This window comes from Rattus norvegicus, chromosome 18 (genome assembly GCF_021556685.1).
Source record: "Rattus norvegicus strain SHRSP/BbbUtx chromosome 18, alternate assembly SHRSP_T2T, whole genome shotgun sequence".
Lineage (NCBI taxonomy): Eukaryota > Metazoa > Chordata > Mammalia > Rodentia > Muridae > Rattus > Rattus norvegicus.
In genome coordinates, this window is record NC_141551.1 from 22057526 (window position 1) to 22081207 (window position 23682).

The window sequence follows — 23682 nt, forward strand, 5'->3', positions numbered from 1 at the left end:
CCCTGCCCCCCCCCTTTGCTTTTTATAGTGTTAAAGGGGTGTTGCACATCTACATCAGAACAACACATCTCCCTGCTTTCTGACTGGCTGTAGTTCATAGGATTTTCTCACAGCTGCCTGCCCAGTCCTTTGGCAGTTTCTGTGGCCCAGAAAGACCTTGAACCACGTTTGCAAAGGTCACTGGACAAGTGTATAGAGTCTGCTGCATTTGCAGTGTGTACACACAGATGTATACACACACATTTGAGCACGCACTAACACACCTGTAGGCCTCTGTGGTTCGTGCTTTACTCTCCCTTTCCCACGCCTGGTTGGTGGAGTCCTGCTCTCGGTCTCTCCTTGGAACAAGATTTCTGAAAGTACAGTTCAGGGGGGTTTATGCCCTTTTGCTTTCCTGCAGCAGTTCATTTCTAGCCTTTATTTGCTCTTGGGACAAAGACAAAGAGGAGGCCACCTACCTGAATTGCTGTCAGGCCCCTGCAGCTGTGTCCAGCTGTTTCTTGGCTTCTGCTCCCACTTTCCTAGGCTTTGGTTAGAGTGGATCCCTTGGGTTTCTCTAAGGCTCTTTCAGACTGGGCTTCAAGGTGTTGGGATCTGTATCTGACCTTCATTTCCTGTACAGCTTCACCTGTTACTGCCCCACTTCTTAAAAACATGGCCTAGTTGTGGTATGGCCTTTGATTCCTCTGTAACTTAGATCTCCCTCCTCAACTTCATGGTGTCCTCTCATTTATGATATTTATTCCAGTAAAACTTGAGCTGTAAGTTATTATATATTTGGAGAGAAGCATCTTTTCTTATATATGTGCCATGGTTTATACTACATGGTAGAAAGCTAATAAATGCTGTCGATGGAGTGGCTCTAGCTTTTTCCCCTGTATCTGCAGGGATGCCCTTTGCCCACAAGGTGTCAGGGCCACTGATTCCAGGCCATGCTGGCTGAATCCAGAGAAGCTGCCTCACTCAGATTTACGTGTCTGTTATTTTGTACTATTCTAGTTCCACGTTGACCAGCCCTCACTGTTTGCACACTGCACCCTTCTGGGGCTTGGTTTTTGTTTGTTGTTGTTGTTTAATAGTTCACAGTTTGCATGCCCCTTCTCTGACTTCCAGGAGATGATAGAAGGTGGAGCGGAACTCCACATTTCTTAGAGCCATTTTTAAATTTTTACTGTTGTTAATTCCTATTTGTTTTAAAGTTATGGAAGGTTGCTAAGTTTGAGATAATAGTTTACTACTTTGTGTTCTTTGTGCTGATAGAAACACTCCTAGAGAATCATAAATAAACCAAACTAATGGGAAAACATTGCCTAGTAATTCTGTGACCAGCATAAAGTTAGCACAGTGGCCACAGACCTGGCTCTGCAAGCAGAAGTTTATCGCTTCAGGACAAGGTATGCCCAGTGGAGCCTTGGCTTCTCTGGCTAGCCAGCCAGGTGGCCTGTGGTGCGTCCGCCCTTCCCGATGGCCTGGGTGTGCGCAGCGTGATGCCTAATGCACTTAACGTTTCTTCCTTGTAGGCTTCATGCAGTTCATCCAGTCAGTTCCTGTCGCCGAAGTTCTTGACACGGAGGGAAGCATTCAGGTAATGATGTCATTATGAAATACTCACGGCCGACTAAGAAGGGCTCTGTTACTACTCAAGCCTTCTTTTTTCTCCTTTCTGCAATGCAAGTCTTTGTTTTCTTCAGGTATAAGAATTCTTTGTAGTTGGAAGCTATGCTGTTAGTGATCGGGATGCCCAAGCCTTTGAGCTGTACTTGGCACATAATGGGCTGAGTATCTACAAGCACATAAAGTAAACCTCGCCCCCCCCCCCCCATACACCACACCGCCTAAGGCTTATAGTTGTGTTCTGCTCCAAAATGCAGATAGACTAGGTTACTTACTCATTACTTGATGAACAGTTTCAGTTTTTTTTAATGTTCATTCTTAAAACAAGCTTACACCAAATTTTTCCCTCAAGGATACTCTGTATGGTTGTACCCATATTGTGGCAAATTTTTAATTTGGGGAATTTTTTTCTATCTTTATCTTTAGAGGTCTTGAGGGGGAGAATATGCTTATTTCGTCCCCTTAGAAGAAAGCGTTATCTTCCACATCACATTGTGCTATTTTTCCATCCAGCCCTGCTGTGTGCCCTTTCACTGTGGCCACACTAGTCATGTGTCTCCGTGGTTCCCTTAGCGCTCGGACTGTGTACTTGTCCCTAATGCTGCCTTTGATGACAGTTTGCTTAAGTAACGATTCCCTCTGCCGAGTCATCCACAGCTGATGTTCATGGATAGATGGCAGCTCACGTGTCATTGAGTCTCAGATGCTATTGATGGAAAGGCTGCCTTCACGGCAGTTTCACCTTTCCTGTCTCCATCCCCTCCGTACATAACAACCCCCGTCAGGAAGGTCTGGCACGCACCCCACGATGACATTTCTAGCTTTCGGAATCTCAGTCTAACTTTCCTGTCTTCTTGATTGCGTACAAGGTTGAGCATTGAAGATGATGTGATAATAGTCCTCCTGCGAAGTGCTCCTTCACATCGCTGTTCCTCTGGGGTTGTTTGCATTTTGATCAATGTGTATGAATTGCTCATATATTTTAGAGACAGATCTTTTCACACATTCACGCAGTGTCAGAAACTAAAAATAGAAGCCTGGGCCTCAAGTGTGTGATTAAATTTCAAGTCATGTTGTGTGTTCAAGGCTCCCAGTACAAAGAAATACCTGTGAATGGGAAGGAAGAAACCGGAAGGTCTCTGGGCTCTTGTAGCCGCATGTGTTACTGAGCCCTCCTATCGCTGTGTTTGTAACCTCGAACTGTCTCCATCTTTAACTAGTCGCTTGGCCATTACTCAGGAGTTGTGATGCCTGACTTGTTCAAATGTGTTAATTTGTAAACTTGCATATCATATCTTTGCAGAACTTTTTCAGGAAATATGCCCCAAGCGAGACTGGACCCAATGGCATCAGTGCAGAGGTCATGGACACTTACGTTAAGAGCTGTGGTAAGCGTTTCGGGCTGTTGGTTTTCTATGGGTGCATTTGAGTGAAGAAAAGCTGGCCGTACTGATGTTGCTATATTAATTCATAATTACAACATGTTAAGATCTAAACGTTTTATAAGAGAAAAAGTAAAAGGTGTAGGTGGAAAAGGTATCTTTGGACTTTCGAGGTGGTAGTGTGTGACTGCTGTTAGTCACAGGCTCCCTCACTCAGCTCACTGCTCTCCCACGTAGGAGCCGATTGCTTCCTGCTGAAGGCTTCCTGTTTGAAACCTTTATCATTAACTAAAGCATGTGGAAAACCTCAGTCAGAAATAATGTTCTCATTAATGCTAGCAGATCTAACTGTTCTGCTTGGAGAGGGAGTCTCGTGGCCTTGGAAGCTGTTTGTTCTCGGAAGGAAGTAGGACCATGCTTTGGGGTTTCTTTAGAATTTCCTGTCACCTGTGTCACTCACCATGCAGCTTGTATTCATGAGTGCCAATTCTCTTTTCCTTAAGGTACTATTTTACAATGACACTGTTAAAGGAGGGATTAAAGAGAGATGGTGCTAAGCTGGAGTATTGACCGGCTAAGCTAGTTGTACATTGCTGGACGATTGACAGTTTACCTTCTGTATTTACTTAGTTAGTCATTAGCATATCAATTTCAATGGCAAGTTCTAAATGAGTATTTCAGCTAAGCTTCATGAAGCTTAGGTTACTATAACCTGACAAAATTCTTGAAGATTTATTGTTGTTGCAAATACTAGTTTCTCTAGTTTTCAGGATATAGCAGAGCCAAGGATGCTGCAGCTTCCTTAAGTTGTGGGGAAATCAGAGACAGTAAAAGCCACGTAGCAGTTAGAATAGCACATACTTCTTATGGTGATGCTAACGTGACTGTTTTCCAGCTGGCTACTGTGTGATCACCTACATCCTTGGGGTTGGAGACCGGCACCTGGATAACCTTCTGTTAACAAAGACAGGTAACGAGTCTGTACATGTATTTTGTAGTGGTGATTTTTCTTTTATTCTAGAATCAACCTCTTAACAAAATAAGTTGGTAAAGAATAGCTTCTCTTAAAGCTTTTGTTCATTTTGTTTCTGTATGTGTATGTGCATATGGTGGTTGCACATGCACCATGGTGTATGTATGGATGTCAGACGACGACTGTCAGGAACCATGGTCCAGGGATCCAACAGAAGTCACTGGGCCCACATGGAAAGTGCCTTTAACTGCTGAGCCAGGGCACTGGAAGGACACTTAGGGGAAGCCCCGCACATTCTCAGGGAGCCTCTGAGCGACCCTCCAGCCCTACTCTGCATGCTGAGCCTCTGTGGAGAAAGCAGCTGCACGCAGGCAGCCAGACTCTTCTGAGCATCGCAGGCTAAATTACTCCTTCTCCCTCCCCTGCTCCTGTCCTCACTTTAGCAGCTGATTCAGGGGTTTCTCTCTCCATGGAAGACAGGCATAGCCATTCTTTTCTCCCTTCTTCCTGACAACTTAGCCCATTTGTTTGTTTGAGCCTAGAAGTTTTCCTGCCTCAGCCTCCAGGTTCCTCCACCCACCTGACCTTAGCCCAGATCCTCATGCGGTTTCTGAACCTGCAGCTCTAGAAGTCACTTCTGTCCATTGCTTCAGTTTGGAATAGCCACATATACCAGCTACTCCCTTCAGTGGTTCCTCCCTGCAGCCTTGCTCTTCCCTCCCTTCCTGCCAGCAGGAAGCAGCCCAGGCCCTGAAGCCTGATAATGACTCTCCTGGCTTCACCTCATGCCTCCCCCTTGTTAGTAAGTCCATTCCTCACCTCCAGGAGCCATCAGTAGTAGCATGCCAATTCTGCATTTTCACTGTTGCTTATGGAAGCCACCAACATAAACTCTCCTACGCTCATCTCTGTCTGCATGCTCATCACTGCTGCCTCAAGGCAAGTGCTCTCTTTCCTGTTTCCGGAAAGTTCTTTTCTCAAGTCTTTATAGGGCACACTTTGACTACTGTCTGAGCTGACTTAGCAACCCTGCAGTTGTCTGACACCCGCCTTGCCCTCTGTCACTTGGTAATTATTACTTCATTTTGTTCTTGTGTTGGTCGAAGGTGTGTATTTGCTTTAAGTTTCTGATAGCTGCAAGGGTCCTTATGACTGCTCATCAGTCTTCACCAGTCAGGGAGCAAGGCCTGTGGGAACAGGGGCCTTGTTCGTCAGCTAGCAGCTTGCCTCTAGGGCTGCAAGCATGCGCACTTAACTAAGAGAACAGGAAAATTAATCATCTCCGCACTTAACTAAGAGAACAGGAAAATTAATCATCTCCGGTCTCCTATGTAGTCCTGTATTTAAGTCATCAAAGTTTCTTTAGTCTTTTACAAAAACTAGGTTTTCAAAATACTGTTTAAAACCATCTTTTCTTATAGGAAGATATTTTTCTGCCTTTTAGCATTCCTCCAATTCTGATAGCAAGAACATAATGGAATAGTTGGATGTAGTCTGATTATTAATATACTAAACCCTATTAACTCACATGCTGCAATAGGATTTCACGTGTTCATTTTGAATTATTGCATGTGAAACTTATTGTGACTGACTTGTGTCTTGACTGCCATGTTCTTGTCAAGGCCAGATGGTGTCTCTAGTAGACAAACCCAAAGGACAGTAGTTGTCACGGAAGCTCTCGGCTATATAAAGCACCATGATGTGTTTGAGAGTGCTCTCCTGTGAAAGAAGCTCTCCTCTGTCTCTTCTCTAGCTTTCTTCCAGACTACAGTGATCCTGTCACTCCTGGCTTGAGCTGGTTTATAGCCGTGCGCAGCGCAAGGCAATTACTTCGCTATCACTGCGTCACCTGACGCTCGTCTCTGGGGGTTTTGTGTGCTTTTTGTTTTGGTGTTTTTTGTCTTACTGTCTGTCTGTTTCTGTCTCTTGTGAAATAGGAGAGGAGAACAGGAAATTGGATAGGTAGGAAGGTAAGGAGGAAGGAGGACCCAGGAAGAAAGAGTATCATATGCCAAAATATACTGTATGAAAAGACAATTAATAATAAAGACATGAAACCCCTAGAAGAAAACTCAGAGAAAAAGCTTGAAATAAAATAAAATAACAGTTTTGAAGTATAATACACCTTCTGTTACATTGTAGTGATCTCTCTGATATGTATTAATTTTAAAAGTTAATTTGGAGAGTATGGTCACCTCCTTCCTTGATTGGGGTTTTGTGTCTGTCTTTTATTTTAATTAACTAATTAGTTTTGATCTAGAAATCAAATTGTGAGTTTTTACAGTTTTAAGCCTGTGTCAGTTTCCACCAGAGAGTGCTCAAGGCTGCCTGTAGATACTAGACTTCTACAAAACGTGACTGAAGAACATTCTTTTTCTTTCTAAAGACAAGGATTGATTTGGTTTTTGTCTTTTTTTTTTATTCATCTGTCCAGAAATTATTTTATCCAGCTATATTGTGAAGTAAACATTTTTAAGTCTTCTTTATTGAAGAAATTAATTAAAAAATAAACAGAGGCAAACTTGAGTCTAGCTGAGTGCGGGAACTGAAGCCTGCGCTCCCTGCACTGGGAAGGCTGCAAGGCAAGGCCGACAGGCCTGACTGAAGAGGAACTTCCACCCCAGCCTGCTCTACAGCGATAGCCTGCCTTGATTAATTAATTAACTAGTTAATTAATTTAATAAAGCAATTTTTTTCTAAAGGAATACCACAAAGCTGCTTTCAAAATTGACAGGATGGTAATATTTCAAGTTATGTTATCTATAAGCATGTCATAGCTGAGTCTTAACAAAGTGGAATCTGTCCATTGGTTCACTGCAGGAAGTATATTTCAGTTCTTTTATTCTAAAAGCCTGGTTTTCATCCTCTTGCCATGTTTATTTTGGTCCATTATGCCCCGAACACAGACCTTATACCATATTAGAAGTTCAGAACTTGGGGTTCTCTAAGTAGCTGCTGTCTCTCGACAACTTATGCGGAATGTCTCTCTGCTTCTCCTCTCACTGCCAGCATAGCTAAGGTCAGGGGCTGCTCTGCCGATGACGGTGGCTGTGCTGTGCATCCTCAGAGGTCCCCTGTCATCTGATATGAGAGGCCAGAGGCTTCAGGTTGAACTCACAGATGTCCCGGGGAATGTAGATGGGCCAGGTTAGGACTGACTGTGGACACTCGGCATGTGTGAAGTGGGTGGTTCACTTAAAGTGCAAAATTAAACATATGTTTAAAGGCAATGTGCTGAAACCAAGAGTCTGAGTTGAGATTCATCCCTAAATTTTATTTCTTGGTTTGAATACTTTGTGTGCTATTTCCTTATTTGTGCAGCAGGTGGCGCCATGTATCCACTATAAAATTGAAGGCCTGTATCAGAAAGCCTTGTAGTCAATTATAAGGATTTTGTTGTTGTAGTTGTTTGGTTGGTTTTTTGTTTTGGTTTGTTTCATTTTGTTTTAATGGGTTGGAATGGAGTTTTACTTGTTACTGAATTATTATACCGTCCTGGAGAGAGCAGGAAGCTACAAATTTAAACTGGCATGAAATTGAAAAGAGGATTTTTGTTATTCAGAGTTGATGTCTGTGGATGAAGCCCTAGTTTAGTCAGGGTGACCAGTCATGGTAGGACATGTTTTAGTTGTGGATCTATTGCTCTGATGAAACACCATGACCAAAGCAGCTCTTAGACAAAAAAGCATCTTAAGTGGGGCTTGCTTATAGCTTCTGAGGGTTTTAGTCCGCAGCCATCATGGCAGGGAGCATGGTGGGAGGCAGGCAGGCAGGCACTGGAGACAAGAGCTTTTTACATCTCGATCTGCAGGCAGCAGAGAGAGAGTGGGCCTGGCACGGATGTTGGAAACTTCTAAGCCTATCCACGGTACACACCTCCTCCAACAACACCATGCTTCCGGATCCTTTCCAGATAGTTCAGCTAACTGGGGGTCAAGCATTCAAACACGGGTCTGTGGGAGAAATTCTCATTACACCCCCATGAGGCAGAATTAAATGTGGCTTTAAATTTTTTAAGTATTTTGATGAATAGTTTTTATTTCTAAAAACTAAAGGCAGGTAATCAAAGTAACTGAAGAACTCCTTTGTTGCCTACGATATATAACGTAATAAAACCACAGAGAGGAACCCTGGATGCTATGGATCCTGGCCAAATGGGGACATACATGTAGGTTCTCAACTAGCCTGTCCGCTTCTGAGAAGCCAGGGCTGCTTTCTTTCAGATTTTCAGTGACCTGCTTTGAGGCTTCTGTCAGAAAGCTCAGTTAACACTGGTCACTGCTGGCCTAAAGGGACAGTTATTCAGAATATCTCCTGTCTTGATCTTTATTATTCTTTAGTTTTATTTGTAATTTGTTAAAAATTCTGAAAAAAAAAAAGCTAACATAACAATGCAGGTATCCATCTCTGACGTAAGTCTCAGGACTCCGGGCTACTTAACCTACTCTGTGCTTCTTAGCTAAACACAGTAAGCCTAGAACCTTGTGTCTGTGCGCTTGTGTGAGCTGGTGCTGTGAGCACTGTGGACTCCCTCAAGAGCGAGCTATGTTCTGACTGAGCTAGCAATGCCTTTTTTTGCTTATACTAGTAGTTGTACACGTAATTTTACAGATAAGAAATTACCTGATATATTTAATATTTTCTTTATCTAGAGCTTGAAGGCTTATGAGAAAATTATTTAATCTGATTATTGGTTTAGTGTGATAGTTTCTATGTATCAGATAAAGTACACTTTGATATTTGAAAACAAGTGGAGTGTTTAATTGTCCTTTTTCAGGGTACGGTATGATTCTAAGGTTATTTTTTTCCTGGAGTAGAACTTGATTGTGGAGTGCGGTGTGCTATCCTTGTTACTCCTGGTTTCCTTATTTAGCCTTGCTGCTTTTCTCCAGACGCTCAGCATAAGCTGAAGGTGAAGTGATTAGCAGATGATTGGGACGTCTATACTGATTTGAGTTTATATCCCAACCCTTTGTTAGAAAACCCTTACTATAACGTGGTTCCTTGGCTTAGCTGTGGCTGCGACTCCTTAATTTTGCTACAGTGGCTGGGGTGGGCGTGCAGCTGGCCTGAACCTGACGCTCATTACAGTGGGCTCGCTTTGGGCTACAGTTTTGTTTCTGAGTTTACTGATGAAACATAGGGAAGAGACAAAGGAATTAAGGGGAAATGATGAATCGGTGTCTACAGAAAGAAGCTGAACTAACTGTGGAGAAGAGTGAGAGAGACAGCCCCAGAGTTGGGATTATAGGGGATCCTAGGAGGGTAGAATTTTCAGAGCAGGGAACTGCAGAAGATGGACAGAAAGCAGGATGTCAAGCAGGGTGGAACAAAATGAAAAGGAGTTTCAGATTGTCTGCCAGTAAATGCTTAATTTTAGTAATATATGTGTAAGAACTACTATAAGTGAGTCTTAGAATAAGTTAGTGTCACTCAACTCCATTTCCTGTATGTATTTTTTTCAAACCCGGGCCTTGCGCTTGCTAATGCAAGCGCTCTACCACTGAGCTAAATCCCCAGCCCCTCAACTCCATTTCCTTAGTCTCACTTACTGTCTTGTAGGGATAGAGAGACAGTCAGCATGGGGGCCGCTTTGCTTGGTGCACACTTACTGATTGCTTGTGAGTGGTTGTGACCGATTCTTGAATTTCTTGATTTTTTTTTTTTATTTTATAAGGTTCACTTTTTTAAGTTTTCTTAAAATTAATAACCTCTTAAAAATGCATGGCCCTTTGAACTTGTAAAACTTACCAACGGTTTCAGTTAGAGCCATATGACCCTTGTAGTTGAGCCGTAACCTCGCTCTGGGAGTTTCCCTACAGGAAGGATAATAACACAGCCTTCATTTACAAGCAGGGATGAGCAGCAGAGGTCGGGATTCCAGTAGTGTTATGAAACAATGAGGAAACTGGACGAGATGCTCCTTAGAGACACCAGGACTTTGTTGAGTTTCTTGAGGACAGAAGATTAGGTTGGGCCTCTGTTCCACTGTGAGAAATGACACCAGGAACACATCTGTGCTTTCATGACTCAGGACAGTCTTTAATACTGTAAGCTTCCCATCTCTTCCCCCTCATAGCTAGCATAAGAACAGAGTGCCTGGGCACATGCTCTTCTCAGGCAGAGGGCGGCACTTCGAGGGAAAACCTTGGCATCCTTATCACGATGCCCCGTGACCTTGGAATGTAAGGGATTAGGAGATTTGCTATTTCATTGACATGGACAGGTTCCAGATTCCTTATTTTGCAGCCGATTGTCAAAATGTTTGAAAATAAGCACATTTAAGAAATAAATCCATTTGGGGATTTTTAAAAAGCAGTGTCTTTTTGTTTTGTTTTAGTGCTGGACGTAAGCGTTGGGTCTTTAAACCTCTATTATGCGTGTGCTCTGCCGCCAAACCCTAGCCTCTAAAACCATGTTTTTCAATCCTGAGGGTTGTTTGTGTCTCAAGTGAAAATGAAGGCTTCACAGTGTACAGCACAAACTTGATATTGACATCTTGTGAGTAGTTTGACATAGCTATAAATCATTTATTAAATAAATATTATAAACTAATAAAATTTAATGACATTAATCTGTCAATGAATATACTGTTGAAACTGTGTGCTGTCCGTAGTGTAACTGTGTGGATTTGGGCTGTCCCGCCCCTATGAAGATGCTCAGATGTGTGCCACATGAGCGCCTAAGGTTCACTGTCTGTTCTGAATGATTTCAGAGTACAGACTATCTCTGACTGAATATAAGTGATGTACAGTCATTAAAAAACATACAGGGATCTGCTTATGGTTACATCTGCATACGTAGCAGGGGATGGCCTTGTTGGGCATCAATGGGAGGAGAGGCCCTTGGTCCTGTCAAGGCTCGATCCCCTAGTGTAGGGGAGTGTCAGGGCAGGGAGGTGGGAGGGAGTGGGTGGGTGTGTGAGGGAGCACCCTCATAGAAGTGGAGGGTAGGGGTGGGGGCATGGAATAGCAGGTTTCTGGAGGGGAAACTGGGAAATGGGATAACATTTAAAATGTAAATTAAAAATGCAATTAAAAAATACATTTTGAATTTATAATTGTGTGACACCCTCATTTTCTGGGCAACAGCAAAGAGCTCCCAGACATCTGTGTGACCTTGAGGCTAAACAGCTGGTCCTCTGTCCAGTGGGTGGTTGCCAGAGTGTGGGTTTGGCTGGCTGGGTTTTCAGTGAGTGAATTTTTTCACTCCTCACATTTTCATTTCATGGTGAATTTGCAGAGCTGTAATCATTATAATTGAAGGAGCATCTGGACAGCCAGCCATTCTGTCAGCATCATTAGCTGGAAAGATCTAGAATGGCTGTGCTGTAGATAAAACCCTAGACCCAGAAATCACAAGGCATTTCAAAGCAGTAAACAGTAGCATGGCATTCAGATGGACTCGATTGTCTGTTTACTACAGGATCAAGGAAGAGAAGAAAGGCATTAGCCTCTCCTTTTATAACTCCTGCCTCTAGAAGGAAGCCTCCTCTATCTGCAGCGTTCAACACTGTCTGGGCAGTGACTACAATGAAGAGCCCCTTGGTTTAATGAATGCAGGACAGATATGCTGAGATTTTCCAGGTTTCAGTATAGTAACAATAGAAAGTCCCTCTTGATTTTTAACTTTTATTGGTTCATTACAAGTAGAGTAGGAGAGAAAGATGAGTGAAGATGTTTAAATGGAGTCTATCTTTAGCGGGGTAGCAACTGCTTGGGGCCAGTATGCTCTGCTGTAGCCTACAGAGCCTCACGAGCGGTTACCAAAACCATCCTTGGAACAGAGCATGCTCCCCTCTCTGGTGATATCTGGGTGTCCTGGTTTGTGACTCCATCCTGTCACTGCACCATTTATACAAGAAATGCCAACAAAAGCAAGCCACTGCCTACATAATTTGACCATTTCTTTCTTTATGGAAAGGCTTAGGGTGATGACTCAGTAAAAAGCAGCTTGCTCTTCTGTGTAACTTCACTGTGAGAGCTGTGTTCTGTGAGCCTTGGGTAGTTAGGATAAACATCCATTCCTCCCTGGCCTGCTCCCTCTGCTGTGAGGTTGTTTCTCAGACTTGATGTTAGCTGCTGAGCTGTTCAGGCACAATTTCCTTACTTTTTACCTGAAAATGTCCAGCTTGATCATTTAGTTTGTTCCTCTGATAAAGATGCTGTCTGTGTTAGGATCTTACTGCTGTGACGAGACACCACGATCAAGGCAACTCTTAGAAGGACAACATTTAATTGGGACTGGCTCCAGGTTCTTCTGGAGGTTCAGTTCATTAGCACCAAGGCAGAAACATGGCAGCATCCAGGCAGGCACGGTGCAGGAGGAGCTGAGGGCTCTGCATCTTCCTCAGCATATCAGCAGCTTACTGACTTCCAGGCAGCTAGGATGAGAGTCTTAAAGCCCACACCCACTGGGACACACCTACTCCATCCACGCCTATTCCAACAGGGCCACACCTTCTAATCGTGCCACTCCCTGGGCCGAGAAGATCACAGATGCCTAAAAGTCACAGAAAGGGAGTCTCTGTATCTGTGTCTAATGTCTGTCATCTGTGATCTCAGGTACAGTCAACTCAGGACTCTCAGACATCTTTAAAGTGGCTGTGATTAACATTTTATTATCATTTATTTATTGGCCGACGATGCATGTGGAGGTCAGAGAGTAGACTGCTGGAGTCTGTTCTGCCTCCCTCCATGTTCCATCAGAGAGGAACCTCAGATCACCAGCCTGCCAGCACATACTTTCCTTGTTCATCATCTTGCCAGCCTCAAGAGTTATTTTTGAGAGAAGTTCAGAGTTTAATTTTTACATGTTATTTGAAATACTTAAATATTTATGAGCTACTTGAAGAGACTTGATTATTGCATAGTAAATGTCTTGATTTAATTTTAAATAAATCCTATCATTTTAAATTGTTTTCTCCTTTTCACAACAAGTTAAGACTTTAATCACCCCTGCCTTAAGTGTTTTTGTTTGTTGGTTGGCTGGTTTGGTAGTTTTCTTCACAATCTCCCTCTGTGTGTGTGTGTGTGTGTGTGTGTGTGTGTGTGTGTGTGTGTGTGTGTGTTAGAATGATAGTGGCAACTGGTCTTTCGTGCATTTACTGATTGCCAGGCTGTGCTGTGGTGTTGTCTTTTGATTTACATCTGAGGTACTTGTCAATTCTAGTTGACATGAAGGTTTGGTAGTTTTCTTCACAATCTCCCTGTGTGTGTGTGTGTGTGTGTGTGTGTGTGTGTGTGTGTGTGTGTGTGTGTGTGTGTTAGAATGATAGTGGCAACTGGTCTTTCGTGCATTTACTGATTGCCAGGCTGTGCTGTGGTGTTGTCTTTTGATTTACATCTGAGGTACTTGTCAATTCTAGTTGACATGAAGGTTCTGCGTCCATCATTGTTGCATGTCTTTCAGGGAGAATGCACTGACTGTGATATGCACAATGTGCATAAGACTGTGCAGTGACTGTGTGTATCAATGTGCCATGACTGTGACATATACAGTATACACACTTCACACACTATACCCAATGACTGTGACAGCACTCAGGAAAAGCAGTGAACAGGAAGGCATGGCCAACATCTTGACCGGAAGTCAATATGGAATACTGGCTTGCACGGGGTCCCTTGTGCTCATGAGGGGTAGATTCAGTACTCTGAGGCAAGGCTGGTACCCTTGATGGGAAAAATAAGGTGACACTTTCCCATGTGAACAGTCATAATGGATTGCACGTCAGGGTGCGTAGGTTGCCCTAGAGAGGGTTTCCGTCTTTTTAAGCCAGTTGGTTCCTTCAGTCAGTACTTGGTGCTTGCCATGTAATACAAGCTGTTCTCAGGTGCAGTTAACATCACTGAGTCTCAAGGCTCTGCCCTAAGAATTCAGTCTTGATCACCCTTGCTTCATGCAACCTGTAAATCACTAGGAGCTTCCTGGTTTTCATGGTGAATCACAGATAATCCCCTTCCCGTGTGTCTCCTCTGAGACCATGTAAGACTTTCCCCATTGGCATTGCTGCTCTTGGAAGTCTTACGTACGGTGTTCAGATTCCCAGTCCACAGCTAGAGAGCAGGTAGAGGAACCAGTCAGGTAACTTCAAATTTGAAGCTTTTTTTTTTAAATAGTTATAGTTTCATAGCAGGCAGGGTTTGAAGTTGGGAATATAAAATCAGACAGGCGGTCATCCATTACAGGAAGAGAGGTTACCTGAGCTTAATACACAGGACAATTTCTTCTGCTGCTGCTGATTCTTTTCAGAGTTGTCCAGATGTTCCTTGATTCTACAATTCTAAACATGAGGTTTTATCTTTTAAATTAATATTAACTGGGATGGTTTTAAGCTTTTTTTTTTCATGTCCAAGAATTGAACTATACTGTGCTTTGAAGGGCATATTTGAAGGTATAGAATAATGTAATGCCTGAATCTTTCTCAAAAAGGCATTTTGAAAAATTGTATACAGTATCTCCTCCCCGGTTTGCAATGATAACTCCTGTGAGAATGACTGAGTTCTTTCTTCACACCCAGGCAAACTCTTCCATATAGATTTCGGGTATATTCTGGGCCGAGATCCCAAGCCTCTTCCTCCTCCAATGAAGCTGAATAAGGAGATGGTCGAAGGGATGGGTGGTACCCAGAGTGAGCAGTACCAAGAGTTCAGAAAGCAGTGTTACACGGCCTTCCTCCACCTGCGAAGGTAAGGGGTGCCAGGACTTCACAGAGTGCTAGAGCTAGCTGTGGACGTGGGTCTGCTCTCGCCACATAAATAAAACGCCAGCATCCAGGGACACCTTGCTTTCCCACTAATTATAGCATGTGTAGCCTATCGGTTGAGATGCTGGCGGTTTGCAAGTGTGAGAGGTGGCTAACCCAGAGGAGTTTCACTCCGTCTTTCTCTCTGGAGGCTGTGGAGATGAGCATGGTGACCACTGCACTGGCTTAGGGACAGTTATGATACTTCAGCCATTTCATTTTCTAGAACTTTGTCTAGCTCAGCTTTGGATGCTGTTCAGGACCATCCAGAAGTTTCCTTTTGTTCTCCTCACTGCCTCATGGCTCACGCTGCTTTGAGGAAGGTTGATTTCACTCGTCCTTTCTTCTTCAGTGTCACTCTCGTGTCTTTCATCATGGTTTGATGAAAAAGACTAGATGACTTAAGTTAGCAGGAGAAAAATAAAGCACATGCTTGAACATGAGCAGAGCCCTGACGGTTAGTCAAAAGTGACAGGATTATTGGACTCTTGTGGTATTTTCCACCTAACTATGCAGAAGGAATTTTCCTAGTGCAGCACAAATCCTGTTGTAAGACGTACCTACATTCCCTCTGACGGTGTGAGGGTACAGCCTACATGGTCTGTGCACTAACCTCGCCTGGATCTTATAGTAGTGTGGCATCCACAAAGAGCAGCAGCTTTATTTTTGATTTGTATATATTTATTTCTCTTGCTTTATTCTGTTTGCTAGAACAGCTAATTCTATTTAAATAAGAGCAGTGACAGCAGATGTTCCTGCCTTGGACCCTACTACAGTATTTGGTCTTTTGAAATTAAGAAAAAATGTTAGCTGTAAGGTTTTGATACATGTTTCAATTTAGTCTATCCCACAAAGAGCCATGGGTTAAGGTTTTGTTCACATGGTGGTGCCCCTGGAGGGGTTCTATAGACTTTTTGGATGCGTCCTTTGGTGATTGGTCATAAACTAGGTTGCCCTGAGGAAGAGGACAGGCAAAAGGTCGCAGACTGATAGCTGGAGGGATGCCTGAGAAAGCTCTCACTGAAAGCAGAAGGAAATGAGTGCTTTATAAAGCACCAGTGGAGCATTGGTAGTAGCTAGGTAAAGTGAGAAAATACAAGCAAGTTATTATAGAGCTGAGAATCGCATTCTTTACTAGAAACATCACCAGGACTAGGTAAGGTCAGTGCATGAAGACACCAGTTGTCTCAAGGAAAAGCTGCTGTCTTCACATTATACAGTTTGTAGGTATCATACCACGGAATAAACCTCCAGAGTTTCTGTTTAAAAATGGCATTCCCCTCATTTTCAGGTATTATATTCCTTATAAAGAACAAAGAGGAATATACTCTCAGTTCAATTAGAGTTTTGTAACACTGAAGAGCTGTTATTTTCGATGACAAATATCTATGACTACCCTGGTTGTCATTTAGCAAGTGCTAAATCAATGGAAGAGAAATAACATCGTCCCATGAGTCACTCATGAGAGACTCCAGGGAGTCGAACAATAACTTCAACAAGTACAGTAGCAAGTTGTATATTTACTCATACTGTCTTTTCCTTTGAATTAATAATAATCATAAAGTAATAGTTGTCACTGCTTTTGGGGTGTTCTTGATAAGGCAAAGAAATCTAAAATTCGAACTCACTGATTCATTTTCATTCTTTTAGGTATTCAAATCTGATTCTGAACTTGTTCTCCTTGATGGTTGATGCAAACATTCCAGATATTGCTCTTGAACCAGATAAAACTGTAAAAAAGGTAATTTTGACTTCTTTTGCATATAACACAGCTCACATTTCACATATAAAAATGGGTAAAGATTTTAACTGTGCATGCCTTTTTGTCCCAGCCCCTGAGCCTTCCTGAAACTGCAGCTCTTTAATACAGTTCCTCATGTGGTGACTTCTGACCACTAAATTATAGTTGTTGCTACTTCATAACACTGATTTTGCTACTGTGATGAGCTGTAATATAAATATCTGATATCTCGCAGATAGGGGCCCTGAGCCACAGATTGAGAACCACTGCCGTAGACTGTTGACTGTTCACAGAGTCTAAGGAAGCGTCCTCTGTAGTCTTCTCACATTTCAGAACACAAACTCTCAGGTCTTCTTTGGCAGTCCTGGGCAGTTCCGTCTGGACTTGTCCCTGTACCCATGTGGGTAGCTCGCCCTTTACCTTTGCCAACAAGGCACCTGACTAGGTGGATGCAGGCAGAACGTGCTGAGGATATCATTGTCATGATGATGAAACTGTCTCCTCCATAGTTGTACCGTACGTCCCTCTGGACTTTACTGGGTCACTGTAGAGTCCTGCTTTTAGTTTTGTTTGTAAACAACCTATAGAGAAAACAAGAGGAAGCCATCACGTGTGGGCTGCAGCAGTCAGCTAGCTAACTGTCTTGAGTAGACTTGGAGCAGGAGGGGGAGGGAAGGCTGTGCACTTGAAGTTTCCTTTAATCTGATTTCTGGTAGTCGCTTCTGATGGGAGCTGATGGAATGGTGCTTTATGTGTCCAAAGGCAAAAAGACGATGGACCATGTCAATATTCAACTTCAGAGAAAGATTATGCAGCATATTAATTCATAGAAGAATAAAATCTCTGAAAGACAGTAGCATTCTCCAAGATAGAGGTGCTCGGAGATTTGAAAGTGGGGACTTGATATCAACAGATCCTACGTCTAATCCAGTTGCCTGTGGGAAAATAAGTTCAGCTATAACTGAATTGGAAGGAGATGAGCTCTTTCCTTAGGTCACAGGCTAAGAAGAGTTTGAATGGAGGTATTTAATTTAGTCATTTATTGAAATAAACTCTTAAAGGGTTCCTTTTTTACTCAGGCAGATAGACGACACTGGCTTTTCCATTTTTTTCCTTTTATCCAGTCAACACCATTCAGTGGAATTTCTCTTTGTTTCAAAGGAGATAAACTGAAGATGTCCTGTTTTTTGTTTTTTATTTTGCTTTACTGATAAAGGCTACCCATCAGGAAATGTGATTGATTGATGAAAACTATTGAGGTGTGAAGGATGCCTGCTCCAGGCTTCAAGTGTTCCGAGTTCTGTTTGAATCTGCTCTGTTAGTATCTCTTCAGTGGTGTCTTTTAAGCTTGTTTATGTGATCTCCATCGTGGTCACTCTTCCCTGAGTGTGGACGTTCAGATATCACCTGTGAGAGTGCCCCTAGGGTCTATCAGACTGGGATTAGACAGTGGCTTCTTTGGCCAGTTAGGCTGTGCACCGTAGGCAGTGGTGTCTCTGGTAGGTCTAGTTCTCACCGCATCCTCTCTCTGCCACACCGATTTCAGGAAGTCACGTGGCTGCCTTATAATATTTCCTAGACTAGTAGTTCCTACCACTTTGTTTCAGTTTAATAGAACTTTAAAAGGTATTTTGCTGTATTTTTTTAAAAATGCATTTTAGAACAGATGTCTTTGTTTTCTGATATTTTCTCCAAATGTGAAATACCTGTTACAACAATTGAAATTTGTGTTGTAGTTGAAAACTGTTGTGTGTTTGGTGAATTGCTCCTTTTGAAAGTCGTAGATTTCACACTTTGCTGAGGTAACAGTCACCACCATTACTTCCTTATGTTATTGATTAAATAGTGTACTAGTGTGGGAATACAGAGTGAGTAATAGGTTGTGTGTTCACAGGAGTGCAGGTCAGGTTGCCTGAGAGGTTCTGACATTTCCTGTGTTTAGTTTCATATAGTAAATAACAACTTTTATAATTCTTTGGGAAATGGTTCCTTGCACTTAACAGTTTTGTGATTCAGAGTAATGTGCTTGAGCACACGGTTGCTCTGAAATCTGAAGTGGAGTTCACAGGGCCCAACCCCCAAATATGGGCCTTGATCTTTAGTGAAGCAGCAGCATGGACCTCTCTGGCTTGGACCTCTGAGAAATCGCTGATCTTCATCTGAAGTAAACCATGAAATCCTCAGTTCCGAAAGCTTATACACTGGGGGTAAGAATGTCACATAGAGACAGGGAACAGAAATTAGGTTTGGTAAGTTTCCTTAGGGTACTCCATGTCTTCATCAGACTAGAGATGGAATATACGCAGCCCGTCCTGTTCCAGTGGGTCGTCACTCTCTGAAGAGGGCTTCTATCCAATGCTACCTAAACATTCTTATTTTGGATAAATGTGTGCACCTTTCTGTTAACATAAACATTACATGTTACAGATAGATGTCTATATTCCTGCTAGCATGAGCATTACATGTTATGGATTTATGTGTGTACCTTTCTGTAATATGAAATTACATGTCATAGATACATGTGTGAACCTTTCTGTTACTGTGGGCTCTGCACAAAGGTTAGCACCCCGAAGCTTTTGTTGGGAAGCTCCCTCTCCCTAGAAGCCAGGAGTTGGCATACCGTTGTCAGTTGTGAACATCAGAACTACCTCGCAGCTCTGGGTCAGTGGGTCACTCAAAGCTGTCAATTCTTCCAAGCCAATCACTTTGAATAAAGACTCTTAGATAGTTTAATTAAAAAAAAATATATTATGATAAAGTTAAGTATTTTGTTATTAATAGAACCAAAGCGTAGTGAGTTAAATTCTGCAATGAGTAATCCTATTGGTTGACTAAATAAGTATAATATGTTTCTTTATAAATATTAATTTGTATTTGTGAAGTACTGAAATTATATGAAAATAAATACTTTGGGGATAGCAAGAAGGTTCAGTAGGTAAAGGTGTTTGCCATCAAGCCTGTTGACCAGAATTTGATCCCCAAAACCTAAATGGTAGAAGGCAAAAGTTGATTTTCAGAAGTTACCGTTACCCTCTGACTTTCACAGTTGCATTCCCATACACACACACACACACACACACACACACACACACACACACACACACACACACACTCTAGAAAGCTGAGGCAAGTGGATTTGAGCTCCAAGCCAGCTTAGGTTACATAGCACATTCTGTGCCATGTGGGTCACACAACAAAACAATATGTCAAAAAGGGGGAAAGTAAGTCAATTAAAAAGTAAAAGTCCATAAAGCACATGGGTATTCACTTGTATGGTTTGGCCTGATACGAGCCTGGGTCTCCTCGTTCCCTTCTCCACTCCCTGCCATCTGGGAGCCGCTGACTGCTCTGTGAAGTTGTGCCTGGTGTTTGCTTGATAGAGCTTAGTAGAACCTGTTTCCCTGGGCCAGGGGACCTTGAATCAGAGAAACAGCCAGCAAACAGGATGCAGTGCATAAAGTCCCACCTTCCTAGATGGTGGTAGATGAAGCAGGTGAGAGAAGAGGGTGGGACAGCACCCTCAGTCGGCAGTAATGGTGATGTTGTTAGCTGTGGCCAAGAACAGACTCACTGGGGAGGATACGAAGTCTTCATGAGGAAAGTGGGAGGAGACACTTCATAAGCCTGCAGTACTGAAATAAGACTTCTTACTATAGACGTGCGCTTCAGTTAGACAGAACGTGTACTCCCTCACAGGCTTTGTGACGAGGCATGGTGGGCTGAAAGAGATGATCTTCTCTTCTAGGAGTTTCAAATCTTCCTAGCTTTCCCAAATGTATAGCTATCTTTAGAGAGTTGGAGGGGGAGGCACTAAAATGAAGATAGATATTAATGGATCCGCATATAAACATGGCTGCTTAGCAGCAGGGGCCTTGTCGTCCCTGCTCCCTTTATTACAATGATTAAAGAGAAACCTCTAAACTCTGGTGCCAAGCTTATTCTGGAATTTAAGGTACTGTTTTTCTATTGGAGAATTTAATGGAGACATTCTTTCTTTAAATTGATTTCCTACTAAACTTTAAAACAAAGAAATTATATGTATTACAAGAAGCTATAAATGGATGACTGTATTTGAGATGCCCTTTACAATTAAACTACCCCTGGTTGCTGTGTGATTGCCCATGGCTCCTGTTGATCCGCCTGTAAGCTCGGCAGCACAGGCTCCCTTGTAGCTCGAGAGACTCCAGGCTGCCTTGTGCAGAAGCTAGCGTCTGCTGTAAGCAGTTTCAACACTGGTTCTCCTGTAGCCATGGTTAGGTGGGGATTAGGGTTTCCTCTGGCTTTTTAAAGATATTCTTTAAATACTTTTCTATTACACTAAAGAATTTGGGGTTGTATTCTAATATAGCACAAATTAATGGACTGAACAAGAAAATAAGGTAAAACCTGCCCTTTCATCTGGACGAATCAATTGCGTTTCTTAATCTGCCTTTCTGAGGAAGAAGAATTTAATGAGGAAGGTCTACATTGCTTTTAATTGAAAGCTGCTGTGTGAGAATCTGAACAGTGGTACTTTAAACAAAGGTCTTTCTATATTAGCTTGTGTAAAATTGAACACTTAAAAAATACTTAGTTTAAACAAACCACCATGCTTCTTAATACGAAAACGTGTTTCAGGGGTTTATTGGGGAAATTTCCTGCAAACCTAGGTGTGCGTGCGTGCGTGCGTGTGTGTGTGTGTGTGTGTGTGTGTGTGTGTGTGTGTGTGTGTGTTTGTGTTTGTATGATTGAATATGGCAAACTTAGATGAATTCTGACTAATCTATGGATTTTATTTTATTAGATTCACATTTAATAAATTGTTCTGTAAATAGAAGACTAAGTTCTATTGTTGGTAGAAGCAGGGCACATTAGATCATTGATCAGAGATTGCTTACACAGGTTGCCTGCACGGCCTGGTGCAGGTTGGCAGGAGTGGAATGGTTTTGAGGTTGCCAGGTGCGTCATCTGGAAAGGGCGTGTGCAGATTACATGCAGGTAAAGGCTCTAGGCCGTTAACTGTATTACATTGAAGGGTAACTGCATAACTCAAAAGCAAGTGGGGCCCCCATGCTTAGTTATCCCCCATGCTTTACCTGCTTCTCACACTGCATCTGGGGGCCGACTCCAGTGTTACAGTGACTGGAGACACTGTTAGATGTGTGGCCCATTGCTGACGAGAATGTCTGTCTGTGGCACATAACTCAACCTGATTTGGTTCACTCATGCTTTTAAAGCATTTGGGCATCTGGTAATGGTAACCTAGATTCCTCAGGATGTACCTATCCACTGCAGAGTGTTGCTGGCTAAGTGACTGTTTTAGAGAGGTGGCTTGCTTCTTGCAAAGGTGTTAAATGGATCTGCAGTGGTACAGGTCACAAGTAGATTTTCAGGAACCAAGCAATGCCAGCAGTTCCAAAATGGGGAACCAGTCTGAATGTACAGATGTCTTTCACATGTTCTGATATGAGCCCTGTACTGACTGTTGAGTGCCCTATTTCACAACAGTGACCAAGAATGCAGGTGGCACAAGGTGTACACATAAACAGAACTGAGTTTCTAGCATCAAACACAAGCAGAGTTGTTCTGTAGCAGTGGATAAAATTTTCAATTTACGACTATTTGCTTCAAGGCATTTCCCAGAGAGATTGAGTACATATAAGTAAGTAAATATGCTTTAAACTAAGCCACGTGTTCCGCAGTCCTTAGTGTTAGCGGTCAGTGTAACCTCCGCCAGGTTAACTGCCTGTGCCCTAGGGTGAACCTCCACATAATACATCAGAATCTACAGTCCCTATTCTATCCCGTCCGGACTGTGTGTGTTAGTAAGTGTGTTAACAGGTGGGCAAATATGACACAAAGCCCGAGAACATGGAAGCAGTGAGGGGAGCACACTGAGATGGGACGAGGCCATCTCTGCATCGCTGCACATGCGCACATGCTTACAGGAAAGCATTCAAGGAGTGTGACTGGGCACGTGAATCCATCAGAAAACCAGGAAGGGAGACCAAGGACAAAATGAAAACCAGAGCAGGAAATGTGGCCCATAAGTGTTAACTTCCATGGCCACAACAGCAAGTTATGGACATTACATAGACAAAGAGAACGGCCATAGGCTATGGACTGATGAATTAACTGACTCTTGCAAAGCCAGAGGGCAATGGCAGGTGGCCTAACCAGAGCCACGTAGAGCAATGCTGACTGACTGAATGCACATAGACCTCTTTAAAGAAAATGTTTCATATTTTGTAAAGAGCGTTTTATGCCAATTATATATTTTCTTTCTCCATATGAGTATACTTAAATTAAGTACACAAGTTTGATATGGCAGGCTAGAGTTTTATTTTGATCCTTTTGCTTTCTGATTATTTTTAATGTTCTTGGAATGGTACCAATGTTGCCAGACATTCTGCCACAGAAAAATCTCAAAGCAAAAGGGCAAAGACTCAAACTTGAGGAGAGCCAGATCGGCCCTCCATAGCTCCTGACAGTCCTTGGAATCTTGCATCTACTTTTCTCTCGCCTCTCCCTCCTCAGTTGTGGAATCAAATTAATATGGTGCGCCTCATGTTGCAGCGTGCTGTGTCTGGGTGGTTAAATCTCATAAATAGATCCTGCCTTTCCTTGTACATGCAAACCTAATAAAGTCAGTGAGGCACCAATGCTCAAACGAGGGAACCAAGCCTAGGGAAGCAGAAGCAGGATTTGGCTCCTGGCTAGGAAGAGGTTTTCAGGAGGCGGCGGTAGCTAAGCGGGCAATGGAGGACACATTTGATGACTACAATGCTGTCAAAATTAAAGAAAATATAAATTTAAGTCGTTTTGTCCACTTGGAAATCTTGCTTTCTCCCATTCTATGTTGAAGGAGTGTATGTGAGTTATTTATAATAGAGGAGTAAGTGCAGTGGGTCTGTGCAGGGCTTAAGTGGAAACACACATCCCTTCACCAGTCAAGGGTTCCTATGGCAACTTCCAGCATCCTTGGCTTCTGAAGATAGACATTGTCTTTAGCCGTGATAAAGTCAAATAAGATAAAATCAAATAAGAGACTTTGTAGGCTGCCTTCGTGGGTTTTAGGCAAAATAGTTCTTCAGTCACCAGCTTTTATGTTTGGGAAAAGCACAGGTACATGTCTATATGTGCACACATACACGTCAGTCTTCTAGTACTGAATGCTGTTGAAAATGAAGCAGTGCCGTAGATGTGAACTAAAGCCCACCATCCCATCTTGGTACATTATAGACCCATA

At 42.7% G+C, this 23682-nt stretch overlaps 1 protein-coding gene across 4 annotated transcripts in view; it reads left to right on the top strand.

The window, feature by feature from the left end:
* Pik3c3 (phosphatidylinositol 3-kinase, catalytic subunit type 3) overlaps positions 1-23682 on the top strand; it is a 77687-nt gene that overhangs the window by 49296 nt on the left and 4709 nt on the right. For 2 of the 4 annotated variants that reach the window (XM_087593456.1, NM_022958.2), the window contains 5 exon segments: positions 1521-1585; positions 2918-3002; positions 3892-3966; positions 14489-14657; positions 16364-16454. In XM_087593456.1, coding sequence (XP_087449582.1) covers positions 1521-1585; positions 2918-3002; positions 3892-3966; positions 14489-14657; positions 16364-16454 — 485 coding nt within the window. 4 annotated transcript variants of the gene reach the window in all.